Genomic DNA, 22,383 nt, shown 5'->3' with positions numbered 1-22,383 from the left:
AAAAAACCTAACCCTAACCCCTAAAAATTAGTCCTAGCTCTAAAATTTTCATAACTAAACCCTAACCCTAAAATAAAAAAACTAAGCCTAACCCTATAAAATAAGAACTAAACCCTTACCCTTAAAACAAAATAAGAACTATACGTGTGTCTATATGCATGCGGTATATAATAATATGATGAAGATGTATTAAATGAAAAATGAGAAAAATTAATTTTAATCATTACATTATAATTATAAAAATTTGATGCTTAAGATTAAAACTTCAATTTTTAATACATGATTATCAAAGTGAGAGAGCAATAAAAATTTACATTAGTTAAAAAACACTACCTTACGTTAATGTGTTTGTGTATGCCATGTGAGTGCATCATCATATGCCATAGGCCCTGCTATGATGCCATGAACAGACCCCTATCCCGCCAGCTCGAAAGGCGGCTTCACTGCCCCTATCCTGCAGAACCCAGTGGCGGGATCCTCTCTGCCCCTGTCCCGCAGCCGCCACTGGCGGTACCACCCTACAACACCCTCTCTCTCCTGTCCCGCCAGCTCCAAGGGCGGGACCACCCCCTCTCTCTCTCCTATCCCGCCAGCTCCAAGGGCGGGACACCTCTCTCTCTCCTATCCCCTCCCATCCCGCCAGCAGCAATGGCGGCACCCCTCCCCCTCTCTCCTAGTCAGCCCCTATCCCGCCATTGGCACTAGCGGTTCAAGCTTCCCGCCAGTGTCAATGGTGGCACCCACGTAGAAAACAACCCCCCCCCCCCCCCCCCCCGTAATTTCTTATAAATGAGACCCCATTGAGTAAATAGTTTCTAAAACCAACACTCCTTCGTAAATTTGCCAGAAATTGTCTGCATATGGGTTAGGTGTTAATGATGATGGTTAAGGAAAAAACATATCTTTTTTATTATTTTCAACGTTAGGGCCGATCCTGAAATTTTTTGTGCCTTGAGCGAACTGAAAAAATCATACCCTAATCATTTAAATTTTATCCTTCTTGCATTCTTTGTGGCAAAATCATTAATATTTTATTCATAATCAAGATTTTTAAACACACATATTTAGTAGAAATCAAAGAAACATATTTAGTAGAAATCAAAGAAAGCTTATTTAATCTATTTATAGTTTTAGATAGGATTTTAACAATTTTAAATTTCATAAATTAGTTTCTTTTAGTGTATTTAATAGTAGAAATAATAGTTAATATTTTTTTGGTTAAATTATACTTTTGGTCCTCCTATGATAGTTAATATGCAATTTTAGTCCCTTTAATATTTTTTAATTAATAATTTTAGGGGTGAAATTTGCCAAAAAGTTAAAAAATTGGGTGCAAAATTTTCCAAAAAAAAGAAAAAAATGGGAGTAAAAATGCAATGCAATCATGTTAGGGTAAAACGGTGGAAGATAAAATTTAAAAAAAATTTAAAAATAAAAGATAAAATGTGTCAAATTAATTTGTTAAGAGTAAAATTTCCCAAAAATAAAAAAGTTGAGGTGAAATCTGTGATTAATATTTAAGCCTTAATTTTTTAAATGAGGTATATTATATGAAAGTCATGAAATGTAAGTCATGAAATGTAAGTCATGTGATAGGTGTTAAATTAATTTGGGTAAACCAATGGTCCTTGGAATATTGATAACAGTAACACAAATTCTAATCAAATATGGATTGAGATTTTGATAAAATTCTACCCTGGTAAACTTTTTCATTTCCCAAGTAGGGAAACTTTTGGTTATTGTTGGATGAATGCGCTTTTTATTTGACGGTCACCAGTAAAGTTTGTTTGCAGATAATTAAGTTAGTGTTAGTGATGATGGTTAAGTAAAAAACATATCCTTTTTATTATTTTCCACGTCAGGACCTGTCCTGAAATTTTTTGTACCTGAGTGAACTGAAAAAAATATACCTTCCTATATTTAAATTTTATCCTTCTTATATTTTTTTTTGAAAAAATCATTAATAATTTATTTATAGTTAAGATTTTTTAAAGAAACACATTCAATGGAAATCAAAGCAAATTTATTTAATCTATTTATAGCTTCTGATAAGATTTTAACAATTTTAATTTGATAAATTAGTTTCTTTTAATGTATTCAATAATAGCAATAATAATTAATATTTATCAATAATAATTAATATTTATTTGGCTAAAATCCATTTTGGTCCCCCTAACCTACACAATTCCTTCACTTAATGAGAATTGAACCCAATACCTCTTATACAAAACAAGAACAAGATAATGAATCACTAGATTACACATTCCCTTCACTTAATATTGTAAACAACTATTGTTATATATGATTACTACATGAGTTATTCATTTTTTTTTATCTTACTTTATTCTAATTATAGAAACTAGTGCAAAAAAGACACTCTGTATCTGACCTTGAAAGTTACTTATATTGGTTATAGATTAATTAAATTACGTAAATTAGTATCTAAATTATTTACATAAATTATTTATGAAATCTACACAAATTATATAAATTTTTATTCATGCGTAAATTATAAAAAATATTAATATGTAAAATATAAAAAAATATTAAAGTTTTATTAATTTGTATAATTTACATATAATTTTTTATGTAATTTGTATAAATTACATAAAATGATTTATATGAATATTTTACATATTAGTTTATGTAATTATATTGATTTATATAATTAGAATAAAATAATTTATATATTAAATAAATTTCTATTTTCTTCTTTTTCGATATAATTTTTAATAGTTAACATATTATAATTACAAGAAATTATTCGGGGGTAATTTAAATATTTTAACTTCACTGATTTATTTTACGTATTAATATATATTTTAATTATGAAATTTTAATTAATATATAAATTTAATTAAAAATAATTTTTACATCAAATAAAGTTATCATTAATATAAAAGTTATTTTCATTTTTAAATATTTTACATATTTCTATTTTAATTTGGAATTTTTATTTAATATATAATTTTTTGTTGTAATTTTATACATCAATATAATTACATAAATTAATGTGTAAAATAATAAGTAAATTATTTTTATTTAAATTATTTATAAAATTTTAATGAAAGCCTGAAAAATAAAAATTAAGATTAAAAACTAATTTAAAAATGAAGGCAAATTATTATTTGATAGTATTAGATATGTGTTTGTAATGATAAATAAAGATATTATTTACAAGATTGACTAAGTTTTGCTAAGAGGTGTTTGCTTGAATTCACATTTGGATATTTAATTTTTATATTATTCAATTTCTTGTCAAATGCGCATATATCAAATTGGAGGAAACATTTGATCATGGACTGTCAATTGAAATCTTATCATTTTTTTAAACTGAAGAATTAAATATCTTGATTTTAAATAAGAAGATTAAAATTACGGATTAAGAATTAAGCATCACAGGAAAATCAAGTATATTTTAGCCTATTTATTTTATAAGGTATACATGCATTAAAAAATTAATTAAATGTTATCAAATAACTCAGCATCATAAAGTTTTAACTTTAATTCATTGTTGAAGTCGGAATCCATTGTAATTTTTTATTCAAGAACTTTATTTTTATGTCAATGCTAATAGCAATGGAAGGAAATAATGTCATACTCTTTTCTTTTACGTTCAACATTATACCTAAGTCATCAATTTTTTTTCTCAAAATTGTAAATAAATTTTGTTGATAAGTTAAAAATCACTATTAATTGCTCGTATTGTTTTCTTAAAAGAATTCTATTAAAAAAATTATTTTTATATAATTCTAAAATCATATATTTGTTCTTCTTATAATATTTATATAAACTGTATAAAAAAATGTGGTGTTCCTATAAAAATGAGCCCTTGGGCGATGGTCCACCTAGACTGCCCTCTAGGCCACCATTGTTCCATGCGTATTCGAACTAAATTAGGTATTATCTTGGTGTATGGTCCATATAATTAAACAAAATTTTGTGTTGGATTTAAGATTAGTAAAGGTAAAGGAGTGAGTGATATAAGTGGATTTGTGGTTGTTTTCGAATCCTCTTGTGATCATGATAATTACTTGTGTTTGTTCTTTTTTGTTTGGGTCCTTTGTGTCGTGTATTTGAATCTACAAACACAAGTGACTAACATGCCTATGAGAATGTTTGGAAAACAAACACAAACACACCAATTTCATCCACCCTTTTACTAACCCTAAATCCAACACATTATGTTAATCCAGCTGGACCTATATCAGGACAACACTTGTTTTTGAATACATATTAAAAATAATTAAAAAATGGTTTAATTACCCATTTAGTCTCTATAGTTTCCAAACTTATTCATTTTAGTCCCTATAGTTAATAAGTGACTTTTTTAGTCCCTGTTTACCTTTTAATTCCCAATAGGTCTCTACCGTTAAAATTGTTTAACATCGTAAATTATTGTTGCCCGCCGTTCTTCCCCGGAGCTCCCTCTCTTCCGGGAGGCCCCCGCCTTTCACAATGGCGAGGAGTGCGACTCCTCTCCCTTCGCCACCATTAATGTAGCCATGACCCTCAACACCAACTACCTTCGCGACACCATGACCACGGTGTTCTCCATGCTTCAACATTCGACGTGCCCTGAGGACCTGACCTTCCACTTCCTCTCCGCCCATGACGATGCTCCTAAACTCTTCTCTAGCATCAAGTCCACCTTCCCTTACCTCAAGATGAAGATTGATCGGTTTGACTCCAATAGGGTCCGTGGCAAGATATCCAAGTCCATTTGACAGGCCTTGGACTAGCCCCTGAATTACGCCAAAATATACCTGGCTAATACCATACCAGAAGACGTGAAACACGTGATATATTTGGACTCTGACCTAGTGGTGGTTGACGATATAGCCAAGCTTTATGGTGTTGATATGAAGAGCCAAGGTGCGGTGCGAAAACACACCAGCCGTCGGTGCAGTCTTGGCAACAATAATATGCTATGGTGAAGCATGGTGCCGCGGAGGTAGTTGGTGTTGAGGGTCATGACTACGTTAATGGTGATGGAGGGAGAGGAGTCGTAGTCTTCGCCATTGCTAGAACTGCGATTCAGCGATTGTAGACGTCAACTATGACTCTGAACCCATGGTTGTTGTTGTCGTTGGAATCAAATAAGGACTCGAGGTTTATACATGGTTGAGGGGTGGTTGCAACCATTGTTGACAGTGTTGGATGAATAAATCTATGGTGAAAATGAGATGGAGGGGAGTGGTGACGAGGATGAAAAGAAACAAAACATTTGTCATCTTCGTTGAGTGCTATGTCTCAAACGAAAAACCCTGACGTACACCGTGCTGTTAAAACCTTCCTCTCCATTTTCGCCTTTGCATGTGTTGGAGAGGTCAACGCGACGCCGATTTTGCAGAGGGCCCCGATGGTGAGGGTGGTGTGGAAGTGTAGTATTCGGTGGAAGGCGGAGACTTCTCAGAAGAGAGAGAGTTCTGGAGAAGGACGACCGACAGTAATAATTTGACGTTAAACAATTTTAACAGTAGGGACCTATCCGGAATTAAATGGTAAACTACAAGACTAAAAAAAATCACTTATTAACTACATAGACTAAAATGAATAAGTTTGAAAACTATAGGGAGTAAGTGGGTAATTAAACCTTAAAAAATATATATTTTTCCTTAATCTTCATCATTAACGCTTAACCTGTCCGCAAACAAACTCTTCTAGTCACCCTCGGATTAAAAGACCATTCATCAAACGGTAACCAAAAGTTTCCCAAGCAGGGAAATGAAACTAAACTAAGACTCTCACGATAGATAGAAGTTGTTAAAGAACAACAAAACGAAACCGTGGAAGAAAAGATTCCTCATCGGCAAGCAGGGGTTGGTTTCCTTCTTTCTTCTCTTGGGCGGGCACATCACTTCCCTCTACAAGTCAAGAATATTCATTCCTCTCTTCCTCTTTCCACCACCTATTTCTTCCTTTGCTTCTGTTTCGCTCCACTCCGAGATCTACACACTATTCCAGGTATTGCCTATTTTCTTCGCCGTTAAGATTTCAATTTTGCCGCGCTGTTAACACCTGAAATTGTGCGATATCCTATGCCTTTTTGATTTTTTTTTCTTTTCCTGTTTTGATTAGTTTTTACTGTCGATTATAATTGCAATTATAATTTAGTTCAACTAGAAATTAGAATGCTATCTCTTAGGAATTTGTTAGCTGTATTGTAAGAATACAAGAGTCTCAGTTTGATGCATAATAACAACGATACAACGGTGACGTGTGGTTGCGAGTGGGTATTACTTTGGAATTTGGATTAGGTTTTTTGTACAGTATCAGAAATTTGAGTTTGTCTGTTATTTTTTCCTTTGCCTTTTCTTCCCCGAAGGCGCGAACTTAGTTTTGAACAGTTATGTAGCTTCTCTTTGGCCTTTTGATGTTGGTCTTGCAAATGATATGTATTGCAATTTACTTTTTGTTTTTTTGTGAGTGTTTAGGAGAAGAGAATGAAGAGAATAGAATGATGCAGATTTGGGTTTGTAATCGTGCTATTTTTTAGTTTTATTGGGTTAGGGACTGGAAACACTACCCTTATGTTTTTGGTTGATGGAGATACTCTGTTGTCCTCTACCCTGACCACATGCCTTTTAAATTAGGCAAATTGAAACTAAAAACAACAAGCAAACCTTTTTTCCACTAGGAGAGATTGGTTACATAGATCAAACAATGTCATAATGCACTCTTATGAATCATGTCCGTAGACAAACCGTTAGCCTCCATTTTTGAAATGGTTTTGCCTATGGGTTTTCTTGATCTCCCTCTACCTCTAGTGATAGGGATTTCCTCTATTTGATGATTTCGTCCACTCTACTAATGTTTAGCTTCTATTTCCCAAACCACCCAAGGTGAGATTCTATCATTATCTTTTTATGATTTTTCTGTAACTGGTGCTACGCCAACTTTCTCTTTAAATTCATTCATTATCCTATCTTGTCTGATATATAGACTCATCCAATGCAACATTCTCATATCTGCTATGCTGAGTTTATTCTCTTGTCATTTTATTGCCTAATGCTTAGTTCCGTACAAGATCACAAATTGTAATGCAGATAGTATTACAGATTAATTTATAGTATTTTGCTGCTTTTCAATTATTGAAGACAAGCTCTGGTGTAAGATATTACTAAAATGAGAATAAGAATTGATGAGTAACTATTGACCCGTAGTGCAGTATTGGGCAAATGCAACTGCTGGTGAAAATTGGGTAGTTAATTTGTAAGGTGACACACCTGGAACTTGGGAAGCTGCAGTAATGGATCTTGACGGAGGGTGTTCGTCAACAGTTAGCACAGGAGCACAGGCAATTCCAGGACGTTCAACACGACATGGTGGTGAGTGTTACTTTCTTGCCAGGTTTTCAACTATTTCTGTTAGTTTAGGACACTACATGTTTTGGTACTGCATTGATGGATTTTCCGATTGATGATTTTATATTTATATGTGGCAATATATAATTAATGAATAACTTTTTCTTTAATCTAGAGAACATTTAGAGAATGGAAATGCTTTCTTATTCTTATTGAGTACACAGATTATGCAAGACATTAACATACTCACTCGCACATATATGATTCTTAGTAGACTTAGGGTTTGTTTGTTTGAATACTAGCTAGAAGAGCTTTTGGGAGATTTTCTACTGGAAATATAGAGCTTTTTCCAGTTGAGAAACTCTCAATAGCTCTTCTAGCTTTATATCCAAACAATCTCTAGTGGAGACTATTTCCTAGTCTAATGCAACTTCCCATACACAAATTCCCATGAACACTAAATACATTTTATCATGTGATTGCATGAATCTTCTATTTTCTAAGTACATTAAGTATCATTATTTCCATCAGATTTGACTGACACTGTTTCAAACATATAGTTGTAGATGTGACAGAATGATTTATTTATTTACTTCTAAAAAGTAGTCTATTGAAATGAATGGACAGAGGCATATTGTGACTGTAAACTGTGTCTGAATACAACACGGGTGAGAGGTTATACAGACTCATTGCAATAATTACAAATAAATGGAGGATATTTGGTTTCCTCTTAATCAGATATCATGTGACTATAATCTACATTTATTACAGAATAATCCTACTAATTCTCAACATTCCCCCTCAAGCTGGAGCATATAAGTCATATGTGCCCAGCTTGCTACAAGTAAAGCTAATTCTTGGTCCCCTAAGAGACTTCGTGAAGATATCAGCCAATTGGTCACAACTCACAAGAGTCGATAAAACTTGTAATAATGTTCCCTGACTCAATCTTCTGTTGTATGAAATGACAATCAACTTCAATATGTTTGGTTCTCTCATGAAATACTGGATTGGAGGGAAAATATAGTGCTGCTTGATTGTCACATATAAGAGTCATCTGTGTAGTCTCTTCAAACTTGACTAATACCATGGCCCTGTATTCTGCTTCAGCACTTGATCTTGATACAACTTTTTGCTTCTGACTTTTCCAAGATACCAAGTTTCCTCCAATCAGCACACATTACCCAGATGTGGATCGCCTATCACTGGGTGAGCCAGCCCAGTCAGCATCTACGTAACCTACCACTTGTGTATGTCCCTTATCTTCATAAGTGAGGCCTTTTCCTGGAGCACACTTGATGTATTTCAGGATCCGCATAATTGCATCCCAATGATCCTGGCAGGGAGAGTTCATGAATTGGCTTACCACACTTACTGCAAATGCAATGTCTGGACCAGTGACTGTGAGGTAGTTCAACTTTCCAACCAACCTCCTATATCTCCCTTGATCCGATATGGGCTCCCCTTGATCGGGTAGCAATTTGACACTAGGATCCATAGGAGTGTCCACTGGTTTAGCATTCAGTAGGCCAGCCTCTTCCAGGATGTGAAGACATACTTCCTTTGGGAGATAACTAGACCATCCTTGGATTGAGCAACTTCGATACCTAGAAATGGAGGATATTTGATTTCCTCTTAATCAGATATTATGTACCTATAATCTACATTTATTACAGAATAATCCTACTAATTCTCAACATTGTCTATTAGCAATTTATTTGAGTACTTAAAAAAAATCACATTTATTGTTTTTCTTCACATGCTACAACCTAACTTATCTTTTTTATTGTCACAAAAAAAAAATTACTTGTTTCAATACATTTTCTCTTATTGAAATGTGACTTTCTATTAGAGAAAAAAAAACTTGTGATGTTTAAGCCTTGACTAGGAAGTAAGTCAGAATTCTCCATTACATTGAAATTTAATTACATGTTTTTTCTTTAGACAGGTCCCTTTGTATTCTCTTTTATTTCTTTTGTTTTCCCTTTTCTTTTCTTAATGATACTTGTATTGAGTGCCATTGTGGTGGTTTTGCAGCGTTCTATCGGTTTACACAGCAGAACCTTCCAGCATGTAAACCTGTGCTTACACCTGCAGCAGTTAGTTCTTTTACTGTTTGACATACTTGAATATTTCATGACAGTTGACACCTTATTATATGAAATGAATGCATTAAATCTCAATCATTTTCTATGCAGGTCATTGCTACATTTCTATTGATGGGTTTCATTTTCATTCCTGTTGGACTTGTTACACTTCGTGCCTCAAATAGTGTATAAATAATTTCTACTTTGTTGATATTATACACTGGATCTTTTTCCATTCTCCCTTCTAAATCTCCGTGCTTTCTACAATATTTATTTGACCTATGGATTTGTAGGTTGTTGAAATTGTGGATAGGTATGACATTGATTGTGTACCTGAAGACTTTAGAAGTAACAAGGTCGCGTATATTAAAGATGACTCAATTGCCAAAAACTGTTCACGATTGTTAAAGGTGATAGTTCAATTTAAGATTAATTACATCATTTACTGATTGTTGCTTCAGTGTTCAGTAATTTTCAATTTAATAGATCAGTGGCACTTAATTCCTTAATCTTCCTTCTGAATGATTGGTTGGCTTCCCCTCAAACATCTTTGGAATTTGCCTCAGGATTCACAAACCCCTTCAGTAACATACCCTTATACCTTCCAAAGTGGCATAGCATGATCTTGTATGCCCTGTTCGGAAACATGGAAATAGGGTCGGGAGAGTGGAAATAATGTTGGTTGTTTCATTGAATGGAACTAGAGTGGAAATGGGGTGGGCCCACTAGTATTTTTCCATGATATTTCTCACCTATTTCCATTCGTCTCTCTATCTGTTTCCTTATTTATTCTGCATTTCTCATCTATTTCCATTCACCTTTTCTATTTCAATCCACAAGAGAATATTATATGTGCTGCTGATGTTGACCAATGTTACAACCTCTCTAGTGGACTTAAGCCCAAGGCCCAAACCAACAATTTGGAGGGTATATACGAAAAGACATAAGAAGTGGGCAGGGAATATGTGATTAGGTGGAAGAGTGAGAGGAAGGGGTGGATTGGGTGTGAAGGGAAATTCTGTTATAAGTGGGGCCTAGTGAGGTGAGAGGGGGGGGGGGGGGGTGGAAATCTGATGGTAGTAATGGCAGAGTGCTAGTGCCTCTGAAGGAGCTTAGCTCTTGGGTAGAAGGAATCTGTTTGCATTTATACTTTTTTACAGTCTAATACATACTCCAATTCTCAGTCATATATATTGTTATTTGTTGATTGCTTGTTCTCTGTGTTAGTTCCCTAACGACCATGAAAATCATGTCTGGTAGTAGATGGTGATGGGTTTTGGCATTATATGATATTTTCTTACATGTTGTTCTGCTGTTACTTCACTTTCATAACATTCTTTGGATGCTTTTTCCTCCCTCATTTAGTTATAAGTCACAATAAATAATTTTGGGCTGGGAATTAAAATGCTAATATCTGGCCAAAGGAATTACTGATAAAGTTGATCTTTCTACTGTATCTTGATTACGTTTACAATTTTGTTTAGGTACTTAAGCCAATGAAAGCACCAATTTACATATATTATCAGCTTGATAACTATTACCAGAACCACCGACGGTAAGTATTCTTTATTTTCTTCTTTTCAAATTCAATGATGAAGTCCTTAGAATAAGTATTACTCCCTCCAGACTCAATTATAAGCAACAAAAAAAAAACCTTTTTTGACTCAAATATAAGCAAATTTTAACTACTTTCACCCTATTTAATAATACTCTCTAAAAAATACCCTTCAGTTAAGTGAGATTCTATTTCCAATGAATCTTTTTTCCCTTGATATCAAGTTCCACTGAATGGTACTTTAGGAAAAAGTTTATTTCTTAAATGTAATTAGTGGAATTAAATGATATTAACTAACTTTCTTAATTAGCGTAAAAGTTAGTTAATTTTTCTTATATTTAGTTCCGGAGCAGTATTTGTCAAGGACACAAAATTCGCTTTACTTCAACTTTTATCTATTTATACTTTCTCTTTCACATTTATCTCCATTTATTTATTTGTTTTTTTTTTATCAGCCGTTTATATATTTGTTTGTGTGTTGGTCAATACACTAGCCATTTTTATATCATGTAATGGTCCTCTCATTTTTGGAAATAATTTATCGAGGAACTGAGTATATTCAATTGAGCAAACCTGAATGTATGCCCTGTTATGAACCAAGTTGGTTTTCTTGCTTTCATCAAATCTATTTTCTCTTTAACACACTTTTCTTAGGTTGTATTTGAACTTGTTGACATTTCTCCAAAGCAATTCTTGATTTGTTCCCTCAAGTTTTATTTTCTATCCCTACTAATTATTGGAAAAAATTCATAATTATGCCTTCTGCGAATAGCCACCTTCAACTTTTACTTTGTCTCAATTAGTCCTTGAACTCCCACTAATATTGCAGTAGGACCTTTGCTGTAAATGTACTAATCTAAAGCATTGATTCATTTTTCCCCCCAAAAGATTCATATTATCTTTTCTTTTATTTTTTCCAACTTCTTAAATGAAAAAAAATAATAAAAAAACAGGCAGAAGATAACATGTTTTATGTTCTGAAAACAAAAACATCATGGTCCAAGCAACATTACCAACCGAGCTTGTTGATTTAGAGACCAATTTTTTCACTTTGAAAGTCAACAATCCAGTGGTTCTATTTGGCTGCTCAATTTTCTTGTATGGCATCAGGAAAATCGTAGCCCCCAGCATAATAGATTGACTAATTTAGGAAATCCTAGAAATTTTTTAAATACTTAAATCCATTCGACTATGCAGGTAAGTGGCAACTTACTACTTTTTTGTTAACAATTAAAACAATCCTTTAAAACTTATCCATCCAGAGCATAAAAAATACCCTCTATTCATCCACCCCAAAAGTCAATGTGAAAAACTACCAATGTATTAATAAAGTGTCTGCCTTGCCTTAATTTTTTTTTCTTTCAAAATTGATTGACATGAAATGGTTCCGAAATGGTTGAGTAACTTGTATGTCTTGTACAGCAAGATCAGCCATACAGTTGTGGGGCCTTTTGAAGTTCAGCATCTGATTGAACATAGTACCAGTAACTGGATGGTATTTCTTTATAATATGGCTTTTGTTTATGTTTCTAAACAAAAGTTGGATTTTGATGTTCTTGTTTACAAGAAGACATATGAATCAATGGTTTAAATATAGTAAGAATCAATGATTTAAATTTAGTTACAATCAATGGTCAACACTTATTCGATGTTAGTTAACTCTCACTTAATGAAAGGACCTTTGTAAAATTAACTGGAGTTTAAGGATTGATTGGGCTGAAGTAAAAGTTGAAGATGCCTACTTTGCTAAAGGCATAAAATTTAAGGTGTTTTGTACACTGTTTTCTTAGTTATTCATTAATTATTTGAATAGGTCTTCCCACCCATTGCTAAATTTTTAAAATTATTGCTGTGTACATTGTTGGTTTGTCTTTGAATTTAATGTAATGTACTTAGCCAGATGACTTTGAGGTCCAATACAGGTGTCTTAATTTAGAGTCGATAGAGTAAAATGTTTTTCTTTATTGGTGCTTCATTGCTTTTCACCAAAATCATGAATATTTTCCAGATTTACTTTCAACTATGTGATTTTATTTCTCCATTGTTTATTCAAATCTTTAAAATTTGTTCAGGTATGTCAAAAGTAGAAGTGACCTGCAACTCTTACATGGACTTGGATACAATGACACCAGTTCTTGTAAACCTTTAGAGTCCTCACACAATCTTCCAATTGTACCTTGTGGGTTGATGGCGTGGAGTCTGTTCAATGATACATATACATTCAGTCGTGGGCCATCAGAATTGAAGGTCAATAGGAAGAATATTGCGTGGAAGAGTGATCGTGATCACAAATTTGGAAACCATGTTTACCCATTTAATTTTCAGAATGGGACTTTAATTGGGGGTGGAAAGCTGGATCCAAGTATTCCTGTAAGTTTGAAGCTTTTGAATTGCATATCTAGTCTTTCATATTGTCATCCTTTCTTCCTGTGATCAATTTCCTTATTTGGATTTGAAATATCTTTTATTGGGAAAAACCAAGTCCTTCATTGGCTAGAGAATAAGGCAAAGATAGAATATATAAGTGGGGGACAACCCTCACCTCATGAGCTAGCTTTTGGGGTTGAGTTAGATTTAAATCCACATTTTAAGATGGTATCAGAGTCTATCCCAGATCCATTAATAGGCCACCCACCATATTATCCACACACTAAGCCCAAAAGTACTGGGTGTAAGGGGGTGTATTGGGAAAAACTAAGTCCTTCATTGGCTAGAGAATAAGGCAAGATATAATATATAAGTGAGGGGTAACTCGCATCCCATGAGCTAGCTTTTGGGGTTGAGTTAGATCCAAACTTATAGTCTAAGATCTTTTAGTAACCTACACTGCAATGCCTTTGCCTTTTATTCATCTATTTGACATCCAATATTTAACAAGATTGCTGACATGGCAGTGCAGTTGATTGCCATGTCAGCATTTCTATTAAATATAATAGATAGATCAAAATGGCATAACTAAAATAATAGAGGGACTAAAAAAAAAAAACTTCGTACCCCATTGCCAATAACGGGACCAAGGCAGACCATAAGTGCAATTAAACCTAAAAGATGCTTATTACCAATAGTTTAAATATAAAAGGGTTACTATTGTCATGCATTGTGCTGCTAATTTTCACTTTTGGGGCTTAAAATCAGGTTCACCACCAAAGGATGTATGTGTATGTACAAGTGGATTATCAATATGCTCCAAATCTTGTCTCACACATGAGTTGGTTACTCGGGTTAGTCAATGTCATAGGATTTATCAAAGATCAAAATTTCAATAAAACTCTTTTGAGTAAGATCTTTTTTTATAGTTTCTCCAAATATTTTCTTATTTTTTCTACTCATTTTGTTGGATTTTCATCCATTTGATCCATTTTTCTTAATGAAGCTTTTATTGGCCTTCTTTTCACGTAATCAAATCTCTCTAGGTGATTTTTCATCGTAGTAGGTTCTTCTCCAACATTCTTTTGGACATATTTGTTCCTAATCTTGAGTTTTCTTGCTTTTCACTCTGTGGTACTTGCTTTTCACTCTTGTGGGTACTTCTTCCAGAGTATCACTGGTTATAGTACAATTTTACTTCCAGTTCAATAGGCACTTAATGATAATGATTTTTACCCACCAAAAATTTATCCATTTCATCCTCTGGTTTAAATATATCACAATCAAACTCCATGTTACTTGTAAGATGAATCCAAGAAGCTTAAACTATGAAACTTGTTTACCATCATAAGTGGTAATATTAAAGGGTGGTTGAATGCACTAAGAACTCATCATTGTGTGGTTCAGGGATGGATAGATGTAAAAACTGCCTTACCACCATAAGTGGAGAGGTTGTTTCTGCAATTAGAATCAGTGACCAGTAGTGCAAATGACAACAACCTTAACCTCAATCCTCACTCTTGGATTATTGGTTAATGTGTGAATAAAAATATATAATTAATACTACCTCCGGTCATATATATAAGAAACAAGACAACATTTTCTTGGTTCTAATTATAAGAAACATAGGACTACTTTATTGCTAAATTTCTTTTGTACCCCTAATTAATTGGGAGGTCTATTAATGATATACACTCATTTTCCGATGAAAGTGGGTGCATTTATTGAGCTACCAACAAAACAAGGTATACTTATTGGTTGAATTTGGAAAATAGCCACCTCTTAAACCATGGATGATGGGTAATCTTGGAATAAATTAAAATTTATGACAAAATAATCAATCTAATCACTTTTATTGATCTTGATGAATTAGGGAATTGTTTCTTATGTAGAACATTTGGTAGCGTTTAAGTAGGTTCCACCATATGTGTGTTTTTCTTTATCCTTCCGCTGCCTTTTTGCCTTGAAATCAGTTTCTCACTTGCACTAATATAGGATGTAGTGTACGTACAAGTGAAATATTATTCAGTACCATATAGTTGGTCAAACTGAAGTTGAAATTAGGTGTTTGGTGGGTAGGGAATTAACATCCCTTGTAAAAGCTATTCATTTCCTCATTAAAATTTTCTTTATGTACTGATTTTGCTATTATATCTTCTTGTGTTCTGACCCTAATGCATTCTGATTAACATATTTCAGCTTGGTGATCAAGAAGATCTCATAGTTTGGATGCGGACTGCTGCTCTCCCTACCTTCCGAAAGTTATATGGTAGAATTGAAGAGGATTTGGATGCAGATGATGTCATAGTAGTCCACCTAGAGAATAACTATAACACTTACAGTTTTGGAGGAAAGAAGAAGCTTGTTCTATCAACATCAAGCTGGCTGGGTGGAAAAAATGACTTCCTTGGAGTTGCCAATTTATTTGTTGGTGCCTTCTGTATATTAATCTCCATCATCTTCCTGTTGCTTCATGTGAAAAATCCTAGGTAATACGGTGTCCTAATCTACCCTTTTGAGATTGATTCTCCAATACATTTTTTGAATTGGTTTCGTTTACATTTTATGCTTCCTTTTTGGGACAGACCTTATGGGGACACGGCCTACTTATCTTGGAATAGGAAAAACATTGCTAGCTGAATAGGTACGTGGTACAATGGTAATACTTTTCTTAAGCGACACACAGGATACACATTCTTGTTATTAAAACTGATGTATTTAATTGTAAAAGATGAAGCAGGGTAAACAATTCCTTTGGCTTTAACTATCATGGAAATGAGCCATTAGGAGTGGGATAGTTGAGTTTGGGTGGTTTGCTTGAGGTCATAAAATCAAACCTCAGCTTTGCCATTGTACACGCACAAAAAAAAAGGTACTATATTGAAATAGAAAGTGTGTATGTTGTATTGTATTTTGCTGGATATTTTTACAGAATGGAATTGAAACACTTATTAAACCATAGTTGCATGGGCTGCTCACTTGCTGTTACATACCAATATTCATACACCAGTTGTCTGGTAGTTTTACCATTTGCGGCAGTATTATATACTAGATAGGATCTTAAAATAAGATTGTTTAGCTTCTCAGAACATTATACTATTCTAAGTCTGTTTTCTTTAGATGTTTTTCCTCATTTGATTCCATCACTTTTATAGCCGATTAATTGTTTGTTGAAACATAGCATTCGGGAGAAATTCTGAGTCAATTTAATTATACTATGAGTACATTAAGTACAAAATCTGATCAAGGGCTGATTACAGATAATTACAGTCATAAAGATTTTAGGGTTAGTTCCTTATATAATTTGTCACAAAAGAAATTCTTTGAAAAGGTTGTTTTTTTAGTAACATTGCTATTTTTTTATATTTCAATTTATCACACTTTAAACATCTCCTATATTTATAAATTGAAAACACAAGCATATTCTTTGGAACATACACTTTAATATTGACTAAAATTTATTAGAAATCACAAATTTTTGGATCTTATTTATTTAATGAGTCTCACTCATGATTGATGATTTTGAATAAAATTTAATCAACAATGAGTGTGAGTGTATTGCCTAGTACTCCTCACCTTGAAAAGTGAGAATATCATTCTACTCACCTCTCTTGATTAGACATTCTTAATATGTTCTCTTTCTTTTGGTGGTACATTTCACCCAATATTTTGGTAACAACTATAAAAAAAATCTCTTTCAACCACTAAAGCAAAAAAAGCTCTTTCAACCATGTTAAGCTACCTTTATTTTATCTTTATTTCTATTCTTTCTTTTTAAGTGTCTATCTCTTTTAATTTATCTTTTTCATTTCAATCTATAAGTTGTATTTCAATAGTTTTTTTTAAAAAGAAATTGTCCTTTGTTAAAAATAATCTTATAACAAAATTTAAATTGTTTATTATATTTAAAGATTTTAATTTTCTTTAATTTTAATTTTAATTCCAATATAATTTATATATTTAAAATTTAGTTACTATGAATTTTAGCCGTTAAAAAAAAACTTACTATGAATTTTATTTCTACAAAAATAAATATTTATCCTATATACATTTGCTAAAATTCTTCTCCCTCCTATTTTACTCGGGTCAAGTAAAATTAATAAATAGATGAAAAAATGATAATTTTATAAAAAAATCTTATTAACATTAATTTTTATTGTCTATTATTAATATTATAAGATTTATAAGTGAAAAAGTAACTAATTGTACATTTAAAAGCTAAATGACAATTATTATGAGATTTATTTTTCGTCTTATGTGATAATTATTGTGGGATGGAGGGTTTATCAAAATACTAATTCTTTTTGGGTTGAGAACTCAAGTTGGTTCAAATGGATTTTAAAATGTAAGTAATAAGGTGTGTTTGAACATAACTAACATTGAAGTTTTTTTTTGTTTTTAGATCAATATTAATGATTTGTTTTTTGTTGGGGTATAAACTAGAACCCACAACTTCTTTTCCTCTCCCTCTTAGGCGTTGAAGTTTTTTTTTTTTTTTTTTAATTTTTATTGAAGTTAATCTTTCTCCTCACATTCTTTTTTGTTTTGACTTGGAATCTATACAAACAATAAAATGAAACACGCATTAAGCCTAATTTAATACTACCTCTGATTTTTTTAAGAAACAAATTGTTATAGAATAAAGGCTAAATTGTAATTTTGCTTTTTCTATAATTTTAAATCTGCAATTTTGGTCATCCTTTTTTTAAATCAAGATATTTTTAAATATTATTTTACATGTATAATTAGTCAAGAGTTATTAGTTTTTTTTCAAATTATCAAACTTTATAAATTAAAAATATTTAATATATAAATCTTTTTAATTTTATTTTAAATCATTTTATATGCTTTATTTTGAATAGTTTACATATTTTTATTTTACCCATTTATAATTAAATTTCATAAATTATTTACATAAAATTTTCTGTAAATTGATTTTAATATATAGATTATTTTTACTCTAATCATCAAGACAATTAAACACTTGCTTTGTTTAGTTAACTATATTAACATTATTTTCTATGTATCGTTAGTCAAGAGTTATTAATTTTTTTAAATTATCAAAATTTATAAATTAAAAAAAATATAATATATAAATATTTTTAATTTTGCATAAATAAGTAGAGTAAAAATAATATGTATATTAAAATAAATTTACAAAAAATATTATGTAAACAATTTACATATTAATTTATGACATTTAATTATTAATTTGTAAAATAAAAATAAAAATATGTAAACTATTCGAAATAAAAACATATAAAATGATATAAAATAAAATTAAAAATATTTATATATTAAATATTTTTTAATTTATAAATTTTGATAATTTGGAAAAAAATTAGTAACTCTTGACTCATGATACATAAAAAAAAATAATGTTAACACATTTAACTAAAAAAAGACAAGTATGTTAATGTTTTATTGTTATATATATATATATATATATATATATATATATATATATATATATATATATATATATATATATATATATATATATATATATATATATGAGTTTAATTTCTATTAAGACACGTTTTATTTTTTATTTCATTTATTTTTTTCACATAAGTGTATAGTCTACGTAAACTCAACATCAACACCAATATGTCATATTAAACATAATGGACAGAAGGATCACAATTACTTATTTTGGAAAATAGAGGAATTAAATGTTTTAATTTAGAAATAGGAAACCAAAATCAGTGATTCAAAATTATAGGAAGATCAAAATTATAATTTAGTCTAAAATAAAATACATTATCACTTGTTGACCAAAGGTAGTACTATTATTATTATTTGTTTCATCCACTCCATATTTTGAAGGAAATTTACCCTGCCAACTTTGAACATGTACAACATAGAGAAACCTTACTTCATCTCTGTCTCCAAATGACAAGGAACCCTTTGAATCTTGAAGGGCAGTGAAAGTCAATAAAGCTTCATGGTTAAGATAGAGCTTATTTTCCTTCATTTCATTTTTCTCGATGATTTCCACAATTTTATTTTGAGGAGTGCTAGGAGTATACTCTAATACACTTAAAATGTACTTTTTTAGTTGATTAAAAATTACTAAAAAAAATTTAAAATTAGGGAAACAAACCATTAAATATGATATGTGGGACCCCCAATATTGCGGGATTTTCAATAATTTTCAACAATATAAGAGATAGTGTGCCCATAGTATTTCTTTATGATTTTGATTGTTTCTCTTCTTTCCCTATAGCTCCTTCCTTTTCATCGACCTAACAACTAATCCATGGTAACTCACGTGCACATTCTCATGATAAGGGTATTGTTATTGGCACTACCACTTTTGCTATTGGCATTACCTACATGGGTGCCTTTTTGTTTTATCCCAAATTTTCCCCTTAGAAGAAAACACTACGGAATCCTGATTGCTTTGTGCAATTGTGGGTGAAAAAGAAAACTAATAATGGAAGTACGATTTTGTTGTTCATTTGTACAACAGAATTGTGATTTCGCTGTATTTTTTTGCACCTCCCAATAACACAATGGATTCCGTTGTACAAGTGTTACGAAATTACATTTTTGTCATTAATTTTTTTCCACCTTCAATAACACAACAAACTCATAATTTTGTTGTGTTATTTTTTTTTCACCCCCCTATGAAATGAAATCATGATTCCATTATGTTTTTTTTTTTATAAAAGTGTTTTGATTTTTAAAAAGTAAAATTTAATGTTTTATACTGTGATTTAACAATCATATTTATGATGATCTAAGAAGCCAACAATGCCCTTGTAGAGCTTGATGCAATTTGAACCGTTTATTTTGTCGGTGCAATCTAGGTTGTTGTTGCTAATTGACTCACAAGAAAATAATACAAGATGCTAATAAATACAAGTGGTTTGAGGCAACTCAATGCATTGTGTTGATATTTCACCATATTGGGTTGAAGATGGAAGGATTTGTTGCTATTGTGTATTATGATGGTGATGTGGTATCAACTTCTAAGGGGGTGTTGTTTGAATGCCCTAATGGTCCTAAATTCATTAAAATTAGTGAGAAAATGTCACTTGCTGCTTTGAGGAAAGTAGTTATGGATGCCATCAGAGATGGAAGAAACTTATTTGAGGAATTTTTTACCGTAAACTCGTATATGTAGGTGATATTTGTATTGAATATGACTATATGGAGCTTAAAGATGACAATGAAATGGGGAAGATGTGTTTCTTCTTTTTGGAGTTTAGTTCTAAAGGATCAATTGAGTTGTATGCAATGGTTGGGTGCTCTCCTAAAGAAATCCTTGCCCTTCTATTTAAACCAAGAAAAACAACATTTGCCAAAGAGATCATTGTTCTGATGCGTGGATCAATGGCAACAACAGGCTCTAATTTAGATGATAAGTCTATGTTAGTAGTTGTTGTTGTTTGCATTATCGGGAACCGATCCTACATAAATATTAAAAATACAATTAGTAATTATTTTTCTTTAAAAATTAAAACAAAATGATAGCAATATTATTTGTTTTACTTGGCACGAGTGGACAACACTCGGTACATAATCTGATATTTGACCACCACTGGGTTGACGCTGAGGATGAGGTTGGGGTTGTGGCTATGGTAGAATGCATACATGATTATGCAGTGCCTTTCCCTCTTGTGGCAGAATCAGGTATGGATGTAAATGCTCGTAATACCAAGGCATGTAATTTGTAGAGCAAGCCCATAGAGCCCTATGTGGAGCAACCTCGCCTAATGACAACGCATGTTGCTCCCACTCATCCTATCGCCTAATGACACCATATGTTTCTCCCACTCATCCCATGCCTCACTACACTTCTCATATGCAGCAGGAAACTCGAGTGGCTCCAAGGGAATCCTCTGTACATACCCAAATTTCCTCAAAACCCTCTTTGGTAGATATAACCACATGTTTGTCCCAACTCTTATGTGGCCAAAGGAGTATGCCTGGTCCTCAAAAGGTCCAAGTTCTCTGCGTTATGCATATGAGGACCAGACAATATTAGTCATTTGCAATCAATCCAACAACTCCTTGGTCACAACAACCTTGTTGGTACCCCTCAATGGCAACCGCCTAGTTGCAAGCTAGCTTGTAGTCATTATCCAACACCTTTTCTCAACAAGGAATGCTTGGATGATGCTCGAACACCTATGCCTATAAAACATAAAATATATTTTTAGCTTCATATAATATTAACAAACAAACAATTATGAATGCAAAAAAATTTCTTACTATGAGAAGCGTCATATAATCTCTCATCTGTTTACTCGCATATGCAAACTGATCATAAAGAAATGCAAGTGCAAATTCTTTGCAAGCATACTCGTTGCAGCGACCTAGATCACTAAGGTACTATAGGTAGCAGATGTGTACATGCATCGAACTCTTGTCAACAAATATGGTATTGTCGAGCAAATGCAACAAATACGCCCTAGAAGCCTAGGCATACAACGTACTAGCAACATAGTTGTGATTGTTGAAAGATTTGGAAAGCATACCAAGTTTTCACAATAGATAGTAGTACGTGGGTTGTTGTATCCACATGGATTAGTAGATATTACGATAATTTCTACTATTCTAATGAAAAATCCTAAACAAACTAATTACAAATGTGCAAAAGTTCATTTTGCTAGTTTTCATAACAAAAACGATTAATAGCAATATTCAAGAACAAGTAAACAAAGTGAACAATTTGCACAAGCGAGGAATTAGTGGAATGAAGCATTGGGGTTGGATTTCATCTATTTAACAATCCTACCATCTTTAAATTACACACACATGATTCCTATATATTCAATGTTATTGGATTCATTGGTTCATTTCATTTTAATTCCTTAACCATGAAAATTCTAAGGATTTCAAGATCAACAACCAATTCTTTGATCATCAACTCAAAACCCCTGCATTAATCAAGAATCTTACCAACCAACAATTCTAACTCTATTCCTAGCAATTATAACCATTTGGTGACTTGATTTAGATCCACATTTGGATAATACTTCCCAGTTAGAATCCAAACCTTGAATCATGAAATGAGTGATCAATTCATCTTAAGCATTAAATTCAATATCAAATC

General features: G+C 32.2%; 1 protein-coding gene across 3 annotated transcripts; it reads left to right on the top strand.

Annotated features, from left to right (window-relative positions):
* The first annotated feature begins 5,703 nt into the window (after window positions 1–5,703).
* On the top strand, window positions 5,704–16,405 carry LOC114367994 (putative ALA-interacting subunit 2). 3 transcript variants are annotated; one of them, XM_028325303.1, is made up of 10 exons: window positions 5,704–5,967; window positions 7,167–7,331; window positions 9,345–9,406; window positions 9,506–9,580; window positions 9,688–9,804; window positions 10,879–10,949; window positions 13,022–13,319; window positions 15,516–15,805; window positions 15,902–15,960; window positions 16,048–16,405. In XM_028325303.1, exons 2-9 carry the CDS (start codon window positions 7,253–7,255, stop codon window positions 15,954–15,956), a joined length of 1,047 nt encoding a protein of 348 aa, XP_028181104.1. In that variant the 5' UTR covers window positions 5,704–5,967; window positions 7,167–7,252; the 3' UTR covers window positions 15,957–15,960; window positions 16,048–16,405. The 3 variants fall into 3 exon arrangements, with proteins under 3 accessions (XP_028181104.1, XP_028181103.1, XP_028181102.1); XM_028325302.1 differs by having other exon boundaries at window positions 5,705–5,967; window positions 7,172–7,331; window positions 15,902–16,405; XM_028325301.1 differs by having other exon boundaries at window positions 5,705–5,967; window positions 15,902–16,405.
* Window positions 16,406–22,383: the final 5,978 nt, after the last annotated feature.

The sequence above is a fragment of the Glycine soja genome, chromosome 9 (genome assembly GCF_004193775.1).
Source record: "Glycine soja cultivar W05 chromosome 9, ASM419377v2, whole genome shotgun sequence".
NCBI classification, from domain to species: domain Eukaryota; kingdom Viridiplantae; phylum Streptophyta; class Magnoliopsida; order Fabales; family Fabaceae; genus Glycine; species Glycine soja.
This window is presented reverse-complemented; position numbering and strand designations above follow the sequence as displayed.